Consider the following 11352-nt stretch of genomic DNA (forward strand, 5'->3'; position numbering starts at 1 on the left):
AAAAAAAAAAAAAAAAAAAAAAAAAAAAAAAAAAAAAAAAAAAAAAAACAGGTCAGAGATTATCCTCCTCTCTAAGTAAAATACCTAAATTAATCAAGGAAATAAAGGTCAGAGGTTGTTATCTTCCTCTTTAAGGAAATACCTAAATTAATCAATCAATCAGGCTACTCATATCTTAGGTTAGCCACTCGCTATCAGGTAGACAGGTAAATTTGATCAGGTCCACCTGTCGGGGCTACTTATTAGTGTCTGAGCTCATCAGGTATCAGGTAGACCAGACAGGCGGATCTTTTCGGCCGTACCCGTCAGGTCTACCTGATAGTGTGTGAGCTCATCAGATAAATCTTCTAGACCTGAGAGACGGACCTGATCAGGTCTACCTGATGTGTAGACCTGAGCAGGTCTACACGGGGTCTACCTGTGGCTGGTCTAAGACATCTGATCAGAGTGAGAAAGGGAGAGAGAAAATTACCAACCTATAATCGAACGAATTCAACACAAAGCCTCAAGAACGGTTTATTTTTCTACGAATTCCCGTCCGAGAGACGGGCAATGTCAGTTCAGTGTTAATCCAGTCGTTGAGCTGAAACTTCAAATTCACTTCCCTCGCTCACCTGTTTCCGAAACAGCCGGTCAGAGCAATCGTCGCATAGGGTGTCCAAGAAATGAGGAAGAGGCAGAAAATCAAGATGGCCACCTTGGCGATTCGAATCTCAGCAGACTTTTCCTTGTCCTTTTGGGCATAAGGACTAAGGACTCTCAAGGAGCGGCCGGAGAGGTTCCTTTGGCGTCCAAAGTGGCGAGGAACGATTATGTGCGAGGCTTTTCATCATCCTGCTTCCTCGAATCCGCGGCCGTTGTGGAAGAGTTGCAGAGTTCTTTTCTCAACGTCTGGATTTCAGGATTTCATGCCGAATCTGGAGTTTGAAGGGTTGGGAATTGTTGGTTAATCGTCCTAGATGCGTCATCCCATTGGAGATCTGTATAAATCCTACCAAGATTAGCAAGGGGTTCATATCAGTACCTATCTTTTTCATTCCACAAAGGGAAAGTTAGAACATTTTGAAATTATGTATGATGTAAAAACGAGAAGACCAACACCCATATTTATGAACAAAATGCTGGCTCTTAAGTTCGTGCTAAGCATAGTCTCAAGGCATTTGATTGGTTATGGAACTTTACAAAGTTACTGAGTCCTCCATCAAGATCAACACCCATATTTATGAACAAAATGCTGGCTCTTAAGTTCGTGCTAAGCATAGTCTCAAGGCATTTGATTGGTCAATTTTGACTTGCCACGCGCAGATAAAACCTCTACCGTATGTCGATAATGTGGAAAATATTGTCTTCGCTTGGGAAAAGGAACCCCGTCGAATTTATTTCTTTTTTTGGTCCGTACCTTCACGTAGGTACCTTTGGCCTGTAGTTATTGACCAACTTGAAGGTCGGGCCATAAAGGTTCCTTTATACGAAACTAAGACCCAGTATGGCTAGGTCATCAGTTTCAAGTTTTGATAGCTAAAAAAAAAAAAAAAGCTAAAGGGGACTTAGCTAAAAATGTAAAATTTTCACCATTGCCCTTCACCTCTGTCAAACCGACCCTGACAAGATCTCAATATCTTTATGAAAACATTGCAAAAAAAAAAAAAAAAATGCAAATCTCAAACAGATGGTGTGTTGGTTCTTATAAAACAAATTGGCCGTGTAGATTATTTAACAAGATGTGAGATAACGAGAAGAAACATTGGAACTGTGGGACTAAATGATCTCCTTGTGGGATCTTGTAAGGGCATTCGTTCCGAGTCCGAGCCAAATGCAAAATGTAAACATACTTCTGGGCCATGGAGTTTTGCATGTGGCCATAATGTGTAATAGTAAAAAAAAATCATTTAGTATAAAAAATATTAAGAAATACATAGTTCAGCTGCAATTTTTCTAGATACTAGAATCTAGAACATAGTTTTTGGGTAGAGGACGTAGAGATGGTTTAGTTTAGAGTTGACTTCAAGAAACTTTGTTAACCTTCCGAGCTAGGGTCCAACAATCTCATGGTATACTCAAAATTGACCAATCAAATGCCTTGAGACTATGCTTAGCACGAACTTAAGAGCCAGCATTTTGTTCATAAATATGGGTGTTAGTGCTTGTTAAAGAGTGTCCGGAGACCACGCTCAACCCGTCTCAAAACTTATCAAACATTTTAACTGCGGACAGTGCGAACCGTTCATCTCTTATTTTGTCAGGACATCAGTGTTTTTCAAGCAAAGGATATCAGTATCATTCTAATCTTTCTTAGGAAATTAGCAAAGATAATCAGTAAACTTTGAGCACATATGACTGTTTGAACGTCATAAACCCTATTGGAAGGAATATTATAATTATGAATGTCATAAACTCTATTAGACGCGAGGTTTAATGCTAGATCAGGTTTAGACCCTGCCCAGAATGGTAATGACTGTAATGAGGATATCGATATGGATGCAAAACAGTGTTAGTACACCACAACCACATGAATATGTTATGTGACATGAGACTGATACCATATCAGGGAAATCGGTTCTCAAATCGGTAGGTGTAGGTACTGAACTGTAGAAGTAGAATTGACTAAAGAATTGACTCAGAAAAAAAAAAAAAAAATATGAGGGATCCCAATAGGTCCAAACAATTTCAAAAAATAATGAAGGTTTTAAGAAGTTTGACAGAGGGAACCTATCAAACTTCTTAAAATGGAGGTCTCATCTTCCCCAAATCGAAGAAAGTACTAGGCCAGGAGACAGGATTGGAGAAAGTCAGCCGTTCTGAGAACGAAACTTATCTGTAAGGGATTCCCCCTGGACGGTAGTTGAACTCGACTTAACGAAAACTTTCCTTTGTGTGCTAAACATATTTCCTTTTCGTCAAAATCTAACAAACCGTTCAAGCGCTAAGTATGGTATGGTTGAAAAAAAAAAAAAAAAAAAAAAAAAAAAAAACTGATCTTTTCTTAAGAGGTTTAATCCGTTTGATAGAGGGAACTGTAACCGCTGAGGTCTTATCGTCCCGAAATCGAAGAGAAAAGGAAGACAGGATAGGAGAAAGCCAGCCGTTCCGAGAACGAACCTTATTTGTTTAGGATAGAGTTCGGCCCAGGTGATGATTGAATCCGCAAACCTGCTTTTACCAGGCAAATGCGTCACGTTCCAAGCTAACTAGGCTGTCAGCTGTCAATATTTTTGATGCTAACTAGGCTGTAAAGTAACTGATGAATATTTTCACAGTTGGAAATCAAGTTACAAATTAAATAAATTTAATAATTCTATTACTCATTTACATAAGCTACACTGTATAATTATTTATTTACAATAGAGTAAATGGAGTTTACGTTGTTCAGCAACTCACTACTCAGGGCAGGTTTACAATTTCTGTTTTGTTTACAATTTTTTTTTCAGCCCAAAATAGCTCGTACCTACCTACTCTATTTGATAAATTCATTCAACAGTACAATTTGCTGGTGTTTACTTACAATAATTATGGGTATTGAATGATCTCAATGGAGAATAATTGGAGATAGAAGTACGATTATACTTACGTATAAAACATAATATTATTATACAAACATAATTATTATACCTACTGATGTATTAGAACAAGAATAATATCTTGCTTTTGGGATGTACCTAAAAGTGGTTTTCAAACTGAAAATAATGATGACCCTTATCTCTTTAGAATAAAATCCACCCCGTTTGAGAATCGAACCCGCGACCTATCGCTTACAAGGCAGAGGTGCTGCTCTCCAAGCTAACTGGGCTTGGTTGACCCATGTGTATGATGAATTGATGATATAAGGAGGATCTACTGTCCACCCGTTGAATGGTTCATTATAATCATGATGCTCTTAGTTGAACTAAAAATGGTACTTACATTTTTTAACAAGCACTAGGTACGAGTATACATACTTGAAATCTTTTTTCAAATAATAAACAAAGCATTTCTTTCAGCGCTCGAATTTCTGGATATTAGAAACGTGTGGATTATGGGTTAGTTAAAAAAATCTGGTGTGAACATCACACGACTTTCCTTATCCTATTGAATGATGCTTATTTTTATGTTCTATAGTAACTTTTACAATATCTCTAACCGTTTAGTCAGTATAGCTGAAAACCGCCAAAAAACGGTCGAAATCTGTCCAAAAGCGGTCAAAATACCGCCAAGCGCAGCAACCATCTCAACCAAACGTTTGGAGTTTTTTAACAAACCTTTCCAAGTTTGTTAAAAACTCGTTTCTCATTAGGTATAAATTATATATCCCCGGAGCTGGAGTTTTATCAGATTTCTATCACAAGTACCATATCCGATATCCTTATTAAAATTTGTCAAGCTCACTAAGTGAACTGCGCTGCAGGCAAAAATTTCGAAAAAGTCCCAGCCCCCCTCGCAGCGTGCCGCCCTGTTCGCGGGAACAGTTTGAACAGGCCTTAATCCGGGGCTTCGTCTCGCTGGAGGACGTAAAACTGAGACAAAACCAGCCCTGTCAAGCCACAGACAATAACACTGGCTCTTTTGAGGGTACCTGAGTATATAGATTTTTCTGAGAACTTGGGGACTACTGTTTTAATGTACAATATTGTACATAGCAGTTGGTTGTTTCGAAATAGCGGGTGGCTCAGAAACATCTACTTACGGAAGAAAAAAATCTCCAAATTTTTTCAAGAATTATTATTGGTAGACAGATTTTTCTGAGAACTTGGGGACTACTGTTTTAATGTACAATATTGTACATAGCAGTTGGTTGTTTCGAAATAGCGGGTGGCTGAGCATAGAATTTCATTTCTCGTCTGGGGTTAAACCCACGCCCTTCTATTTACCAGGCGAGCATCTTGACCACTAAATCACCGACGCTTGTAATTTTGTCGTCCGTCCCCATTGAGACAGCGTTAAGTAGGACACCTTACTTGCCCAATTTATAACGAGATTAAAAAGTTCCTTAGCCTCATTTTCTGAGCAGTACTGAGTAATCTGAGCACCCATTCATGAGACTTATTTCCCTAAGCCCTATATTTAGAACAAATGTGACTTAATAACTAAGACGTACATTGTTAGGGGTACCCAATACGTCTTAACACCTTAGCAGGCTTCTTCGTAAATTTTCACTTGCATTTTCACCTGGTTTTTCACTTCCAAGACGTGTTTGTTATAATTGGATTGAGGTAGAAATGACTTAGAATACTCGTAATAGTGGTAGTACAGTTCATTTTTGAACCTCTTATGTCATCAGCGTCACGCAAAAATAGAAACTTGGTTACGAAGTTCATTGAGTATGGATAAATTAGAACACTGTGTGCGTTAGGCTGGAACTTGGCCTGGCGCACTACTGTGCCCCTAGATAGGTCCACGAAGAGAAAAACAGGGTGCCGGATGCTTGGTTAAGCTTCCGGAAGCTTAGTTAAGCTTCTGTTTTTCTGACTGGGTCCCGGAACTCTAAAATAGAACTCTATATCAGGAAGCTTGACACTTTACTATAGAATTCCAACAACCTAAGTAGTGGAAAGTAACTCAATGATAAGAGTTCTTCCACCCTAAGTTGAATAAACTTGTGGCACCCTACCACTATGTCACCCATCCGTTTACTAATCACACGAAACGTTGCTCAACTGCAGTGATCCATTGGAAACTAGGACATTGAACGTGCCATCGCCGCTGGCGATGGCGTCAGGGCAGAAAAATCGAAAGGGGATGGGGACCTCTTTCTGATTAAGTTCTGGCTATAGTTGCCTGAACCCTATTAGTAAACGAATAAAATCGTCCCTTATTCGAAACACACGTGTAGGAGATTTAAGTCACAACAAATCTTGTTAAAAGATTTGACAAAAACGTTTAACAGAAAGCTCAAGTGTGATAAATACACTGATTTATAACACGATGAAGCCTTAGGAAGACAAGTGGAAATAAAATAATGGGATGAACTTGGAAAAAGAACGATAATTGAACACTTAATTAATGCCGAATAACGCGAAAATGACGAGTTTTTTTTTTTTTTTTTTTTTTTTTTTTAAGGATTTTGATAGAGGGAACTGTAACTGCTATGGCCTTATCGTCCTCGAAATCGAAGAGAGAGAAAGACAGGATAGGAAAAAAAAAGCCATTCCGAGAACGAACCTTATCTGTATGTAAGGATGAAATCCGGCCCGGGTGGATAATCGGAACCCACGACCAGCTCTCTTACAAGTGCAGATGCGCTCCCCCTCCCAAGCTAACTAGACTGTCCGGGACAGGCACTTTAAGATATGTTCAAAGTGGCCCTGAGCCAGCCTAGTTAGCTTATTGCTTACGCTACGTTGTAACTAGTGCGGTCGTCTGCTCTTGTAAGCGCTAGGCCGATGGGTTCGATTCCGCCCGGGGCGGGATTTTATCCCTGATGTGGATAATGTTCGTTCTCGGGAACAGCTGGCTTTCTCCTAAGATCCTGTCTTCATTCTCTACTCTTCGATTTCGGACGATAAGACCATAGACCAGTTACACAGTTTCCTCTGTCAAACCTCTTAGTATAAAAATAAATAAAAAGTGCCCTGAATTTTGACTCTTGAGTGTCTAAAACTAAAATGACTAGCTGAAATTGTGTTCTACATGAGAAAAATTTAACTAGTGAGCTACCACTTTTTAATAGAAATATAAAGGAGGTATGTTTTTAATGAGAGAGAGAGAGAGAGAGGAGAGAGAGAGAGAGAGAGAGAGAGAGAGAGAGAGAGAGAGAGAGAGAGACAAAAAAAATCTCCTCTCGAATTTCTATTAAAAATATTGTGAATATCACACGACTTTCCATGACATTATGAAAGTAAAAAACTTTATTTTTTATACTCTGCAGGATATTTTTTTTTATACTCCGCTGAAAAGCGGATATTTTACGCATTTCCCCGATTTTGAAATCTTGAATCGATCCCAATGCTTCCTCATGAAGTACACAGTGGGGCTTGGGGGATTCTCTACAAATTGTTCTATAGGGTAGGTGGGGGTAATTTTACATGTATACTCCAATAGAAAGTAAAACTGGAAATCTCACAATACAGATTCCTTAATAAGGCAGCTTCTTTTCATTTCAGCATAATTTCGACTTCATCCTCGCTAAATTAAGCGTGGTACAATTTGAAGCTAAAAACAAGCTCTTAGATTATGAACCATGACATTTTTTTGTTTGTCTTTTTCGGCCTTTGTTTTTGCTCTCTCCCTAACCACCCCCCTCTCTCACCCTCTCTCTCTGTCTGTTTGTCTGGCTCTCTTTCTCTCTCACTCTCTTTAGCTCTCTCCTTCTCTCTAACTTTCTCTCTCGCTCTCTCTCTCTCTGGAATCTAATATTACTATATTACTCTGCAATTTGTTTTGCTAAGCAAATTTCGCGACTCAATTAGAAGATGATGATGATGTTTTTTTTTTTTTTTTTTTTTTTTTTTTTTTTTTTTTTTTTTTTTTTAAAACATGCTGCAGTGAGCACCAAAGTTGTGACATAATAACACAAAGAAATTGCATTTACATTTACATGTATGCTCCAACAGAAAGTAATAATGGAAATCTCACAATACAGATTCCTTAATAGGCAGCTTCTTTTCATTTCAGCATAATTTCGACTTCATCCTCGCTAAATTAAGCGTGGTAAAATTTGAAGCTAAAAACAAGCTCTTAGATTATGAACCATGACATTTTTTTTGTTTTTTTTTTTCGACCTTTGTTTTTGCTCTCTCCCTAACCCCCCTCCCTCTCACCCTTTCTCTCTCTCTCTCTCTGTCTGTCTGGCTCTCTTTCTCTCTATCTCTCTCACTCTCTTTATCTCTCTCACTCTCTTTATCTCTCTCCCTCTCTCTAACTTTCTCTCTCGCCCTTTCTCTCTCTCTGTCTGTTTGTCTGGCTCTCTTTCTCTCTATCTCTCTCACTCTCTTTATCTCTCTCTCTCTATCTGGAATCTCATATTACTCTGCAATTTGTTTTGAAATTATCCTGAGCAAACTTCGCGACTCAATCAGAAGAAGATGATAATGAAGACAGAAGGAAGACAGGAGATAGGAGAAAGCCATCAGCCTTTCCGAGAACGAACCTTAGGTATTTACGATAAAATCCACCCTGGGCGGGAATAGAACCCGCGACCTAGCGCTTTGGTATAAGTAGGGCCATCGGCTTTAATAAACGCCCTGTCACTGCGACCTGGTTAGATCTTTTGTGACTAAAAAATTACCTAGTACTTACAGGACAGACGCGCGCTAACCTCCAAACTAAAAAAAAAGTCTTCTTACCTGGTACGTATTTGCCAAACAGATCGACCGACTTCATAGGTGATAGAGAGAAGGGTAATGCCCAGAACCACACGAAACACATCAGGATGAAGGCTTTGCCCATGCTGAGTGTAATAAGTCTTCTTACCTGGTACGTATTTGCCAAACAAATCGACCGACTTCATAGGTGATAGAGAGAAGGGTAATGCCCAGAACCACACGAAACACATCAGGATGAAGGCTTTGCCCATGCTGAGTCTGCCGTCGATTGGGAAAGCGATTGTCCTGGAAATACGATGAACTAATATATTAATGAGTAGACAAATAATTTAATCTCAGGCTAATTTTATTTATTTTTAAGGAAAGTTTTTGAAAAAAGAGGTTGGATAGAGGGAACTGTAACTCTGCTAAAGTCTTATTGTCTCGAACACGAAGATAGAAGAAAACAGGATAGGAGAAAGCCAGCCGTAGCCAGCCTAGTTAGCTTAGTTGGTAGTGCGTCTGCCTTGTAAGCGCTAGGCCGCGGGTTCGATTCCCGCCCGGGGCGGATTTTCCTTGTCCTGATTGCTCACCAGGGATTTGACGTTCATTTTCTTCGCCTGAAAAAGAGTCAAGACAGAAATCGCTATTTCAAAATTCGTGAGAAAAACGCCGAAAATGGTCTCTTAGGCCACGAGAAATAGCCGGGCCAAACTTCAATGTGACCATCGGATGTTCCACAGGTCTTTTCCTATCTCTAGAATATCCTATTCCCATTTTAAAATTCGCGAGAAAAACGCCGAAAATGGTCTTTTAGGCCACGAGAAATAGCCGGGCCAAACTTCAATGTGACCATCGGATGTTCCACAGGTCTTTTCCTATCTCTAGAATATCCTATTCCTAACAACCCAGCGTAAATAAAATAGAATAGAATAGAATATACCCTGCTTATACTGCCAGAATGAGACTGAAAAGTCCCTTTACTCCCGCAGTCTAAGCAAGGTCTCGTGTACCTTTTCGTCATATAAAGACCCAGTGTCCGAAATTACGGCCATTGGGCCTATGAGCATACAAAACTCAAAAAGTTCCTGGGCCTTTGGATGATATTAATAAAAGAAGCCTACCTGTTCCTTGAGCATTCGTTCATGACCGCGGACATGTCCCAGGAGTTGCACGTAGAAGAACACGATAAGAAGAAGAGGTATGACGTATGCCCAGACGAAAATGGTGGCCACGAAATAGCGGGTGTGATCGTCATCGGTGAGATAGTCGAACGAGCAGGTCGTCAGGAAACCCTCTGTAAGGAGAAATAGAATTGAATAGAATAGATTATTAGAATGAATTATGTTAAAATATAATATAATAGAATAGTAAAGATTAGAGGTCATTGGTGAGATAGCCGAACGAGTAGGTCGTCAGGAAACCCTCTGTAAGAAAAAAATAGAATAGAATAGAATACGTCAGAATAGAATAGAACACGATAAGTAGTAGAGGTATGACATAAGCCAGCCGAGACGAATATGGTGGCCACGAAATAGCGGGTGTGATCGTCATCTGTGAGATAGTCAAATGAGCAGGTCGTAAGGAAACCCTCTAGAAGAATAGAACAGAATACGTTAGAGTTAGAATAGATTAAGTTAGAATAGAATAGAATAGAATAGAAGAGAAGAGAAGAGATTAGAGCTCTAGCTCGAGGCCTTAAAACAGGGAGTAGACGAGCTTGCGCCTGAGTTCTCTATCACCTAACCCTTAGAGCTAAATTATTATGTGGTCAATTTCTCAAATAAATGAGCATAAGCCAGCCTAGTTAGCTTAGTTGGTAGTGCGTCTGCCTTGTAAGCGCTAGGCCGCGGGTTCTTGATCTCCTGGCAATTTTGCATCAGCTAACTGAACTTCAGTGGTTTAGCAGTAAACGCAAGGATTTCGGATCTGGACGACACATCGCGTCGATTCCAAGTCAAGTTTTAAAATTTGGTGAACTTCCATTGATGACGGCGATAGCATGTTGAATGAACCAAGTCTCCGATAGATTTCTGAGGTTATGGATTACAATGAAGCATGTAACATTTTTATTTTGCATTTGCATAAGGCATCGAACCTGCGACCTAGCGCTTACAAGGTAGACAGCAGGCTGGTTTCGGTTCATGTGAGATTGCGGGTAGCTTGTTAGCAAATAGAGGGTGAACCTCCAACATTGAAAAGCTCAACAGTTATACAGTGACGTCAAGCATGGTACACATGCTCTTACATGTCTCTCAACTTGGTCCTCCAAACTGGTCTTCTGACAGATCAGGAAGATCATGCTTGGTGTCTTATCGGAGTGACTATAGCGGTTCTATTGCAACATGGGATAAACTTATACGTGGTTATTCTATCCTCAAGGCGCGTTCACACTCACGTCATGAAGAGATAGATGACAATGCCGTTCCCGCTGGTCGACAGGAGCATGAGAATGAAATAGACGGCCGCCATTACGGAACCTGCGACCTAGCGCTTACAAGGCAGACAGCAGGCTGGTTTCGGTTCATGTGAGATTGCGGGTAGCTTGTTAGCGAATAGAGGGTGACCTCCAACATTGAAAAGCTCAACAGTTATACAGTGACGTCAAGCATGGTACACATGCTCTTACATGTCTCTCAACTTGGTCACACTCACGTCATGAAGAGATAGATGACAATGCCGTTCCCGCTGGTCGACAGGAGCATGAGAATGAAATAGACGGCCGCCATTACGAAGTGCCACACGTTGTCAGGCGCGGGATAATTCCGCCAATGGATGTGCACCAGGTCGGCATGTTCCGGCGGAATGTTCCAGCCGAGCATGTGTTGTTCCTCGATGAATCTGAAACAGAGAGTCCGGCCCTGGTTAGAAGAAAAATACGGCCCTGATTAGAAAAAAAACCTCTGACATTTGTGCAAAGTTAGTTTACGTGTTTTATGGAGGCAAGAAAATTGGTGTCAGTAGTGACGGTTCCTCGATAAATCTGATACAGAGATCCGGCCCTGATGAGAAGAAAAAACACTGTGCGATTAGAAGAAAAATCCGGCCCTGTAAGGAAAAAAAAAATCTCCTTCATTAAGGGGTTAGCTTTCATCACTACTGTTTCTTTAAGAGATTTGATAGAGGGAACTCTAAC

General features: G+C 40.2%; 1 protein-coding gene across 1 annotated transcript in view; it reads right to left on the reverse strand.

Moving 5' to 3' along the window:
- The window catches only part of LOC103516743 (opsin-3-like), a gene marked incomplete at its 5' end in the record, with an annotated part of 19088 nt that extends 8031 nt beyond the window's left edge, over nt 1-11057 (reverse strand). Inside the window, 6 exons of the mRNA XM_008481731.1 lie at nt 615-733; nt 8798-8836; nt 9341-9513; nt 9723-9809; nt 10197-10249; nt 10872-11057. Of these exons, the coding sequence (XP_008479953.1) occupies nt 615-733; nt 8798-8836; nt 9341-9513; nt 9723-9809; nt 10197-10249; nt 10872-11057 (657 nt within the window). The remainder of the gene's footprint in view (nt 1-614; nt 734-8797; nt 8837-9340; nt 9514-9722; nt 9810-10196; nt 10250-10871) is intronic.
- Between the last annotated feature and the right edge of the window lie 295 nt (nt 11058-11352).

This window comes from Diaphorina citri, unplaced genomic scaffold (assembly GCF_000475195.1).
Source record: "Diaphorina citri unplaced genomic scaffold, Diaci psyllid genome assembly version 1.1 scaffold1652, whole genome shotgun sequence".
NCBI classification, from domain to species: Eukaryota; Metazoa; Arthropoda; class Insecta; order Hemiptera; family Psyllidae; genus Diaphorina; species Diaphorina citri.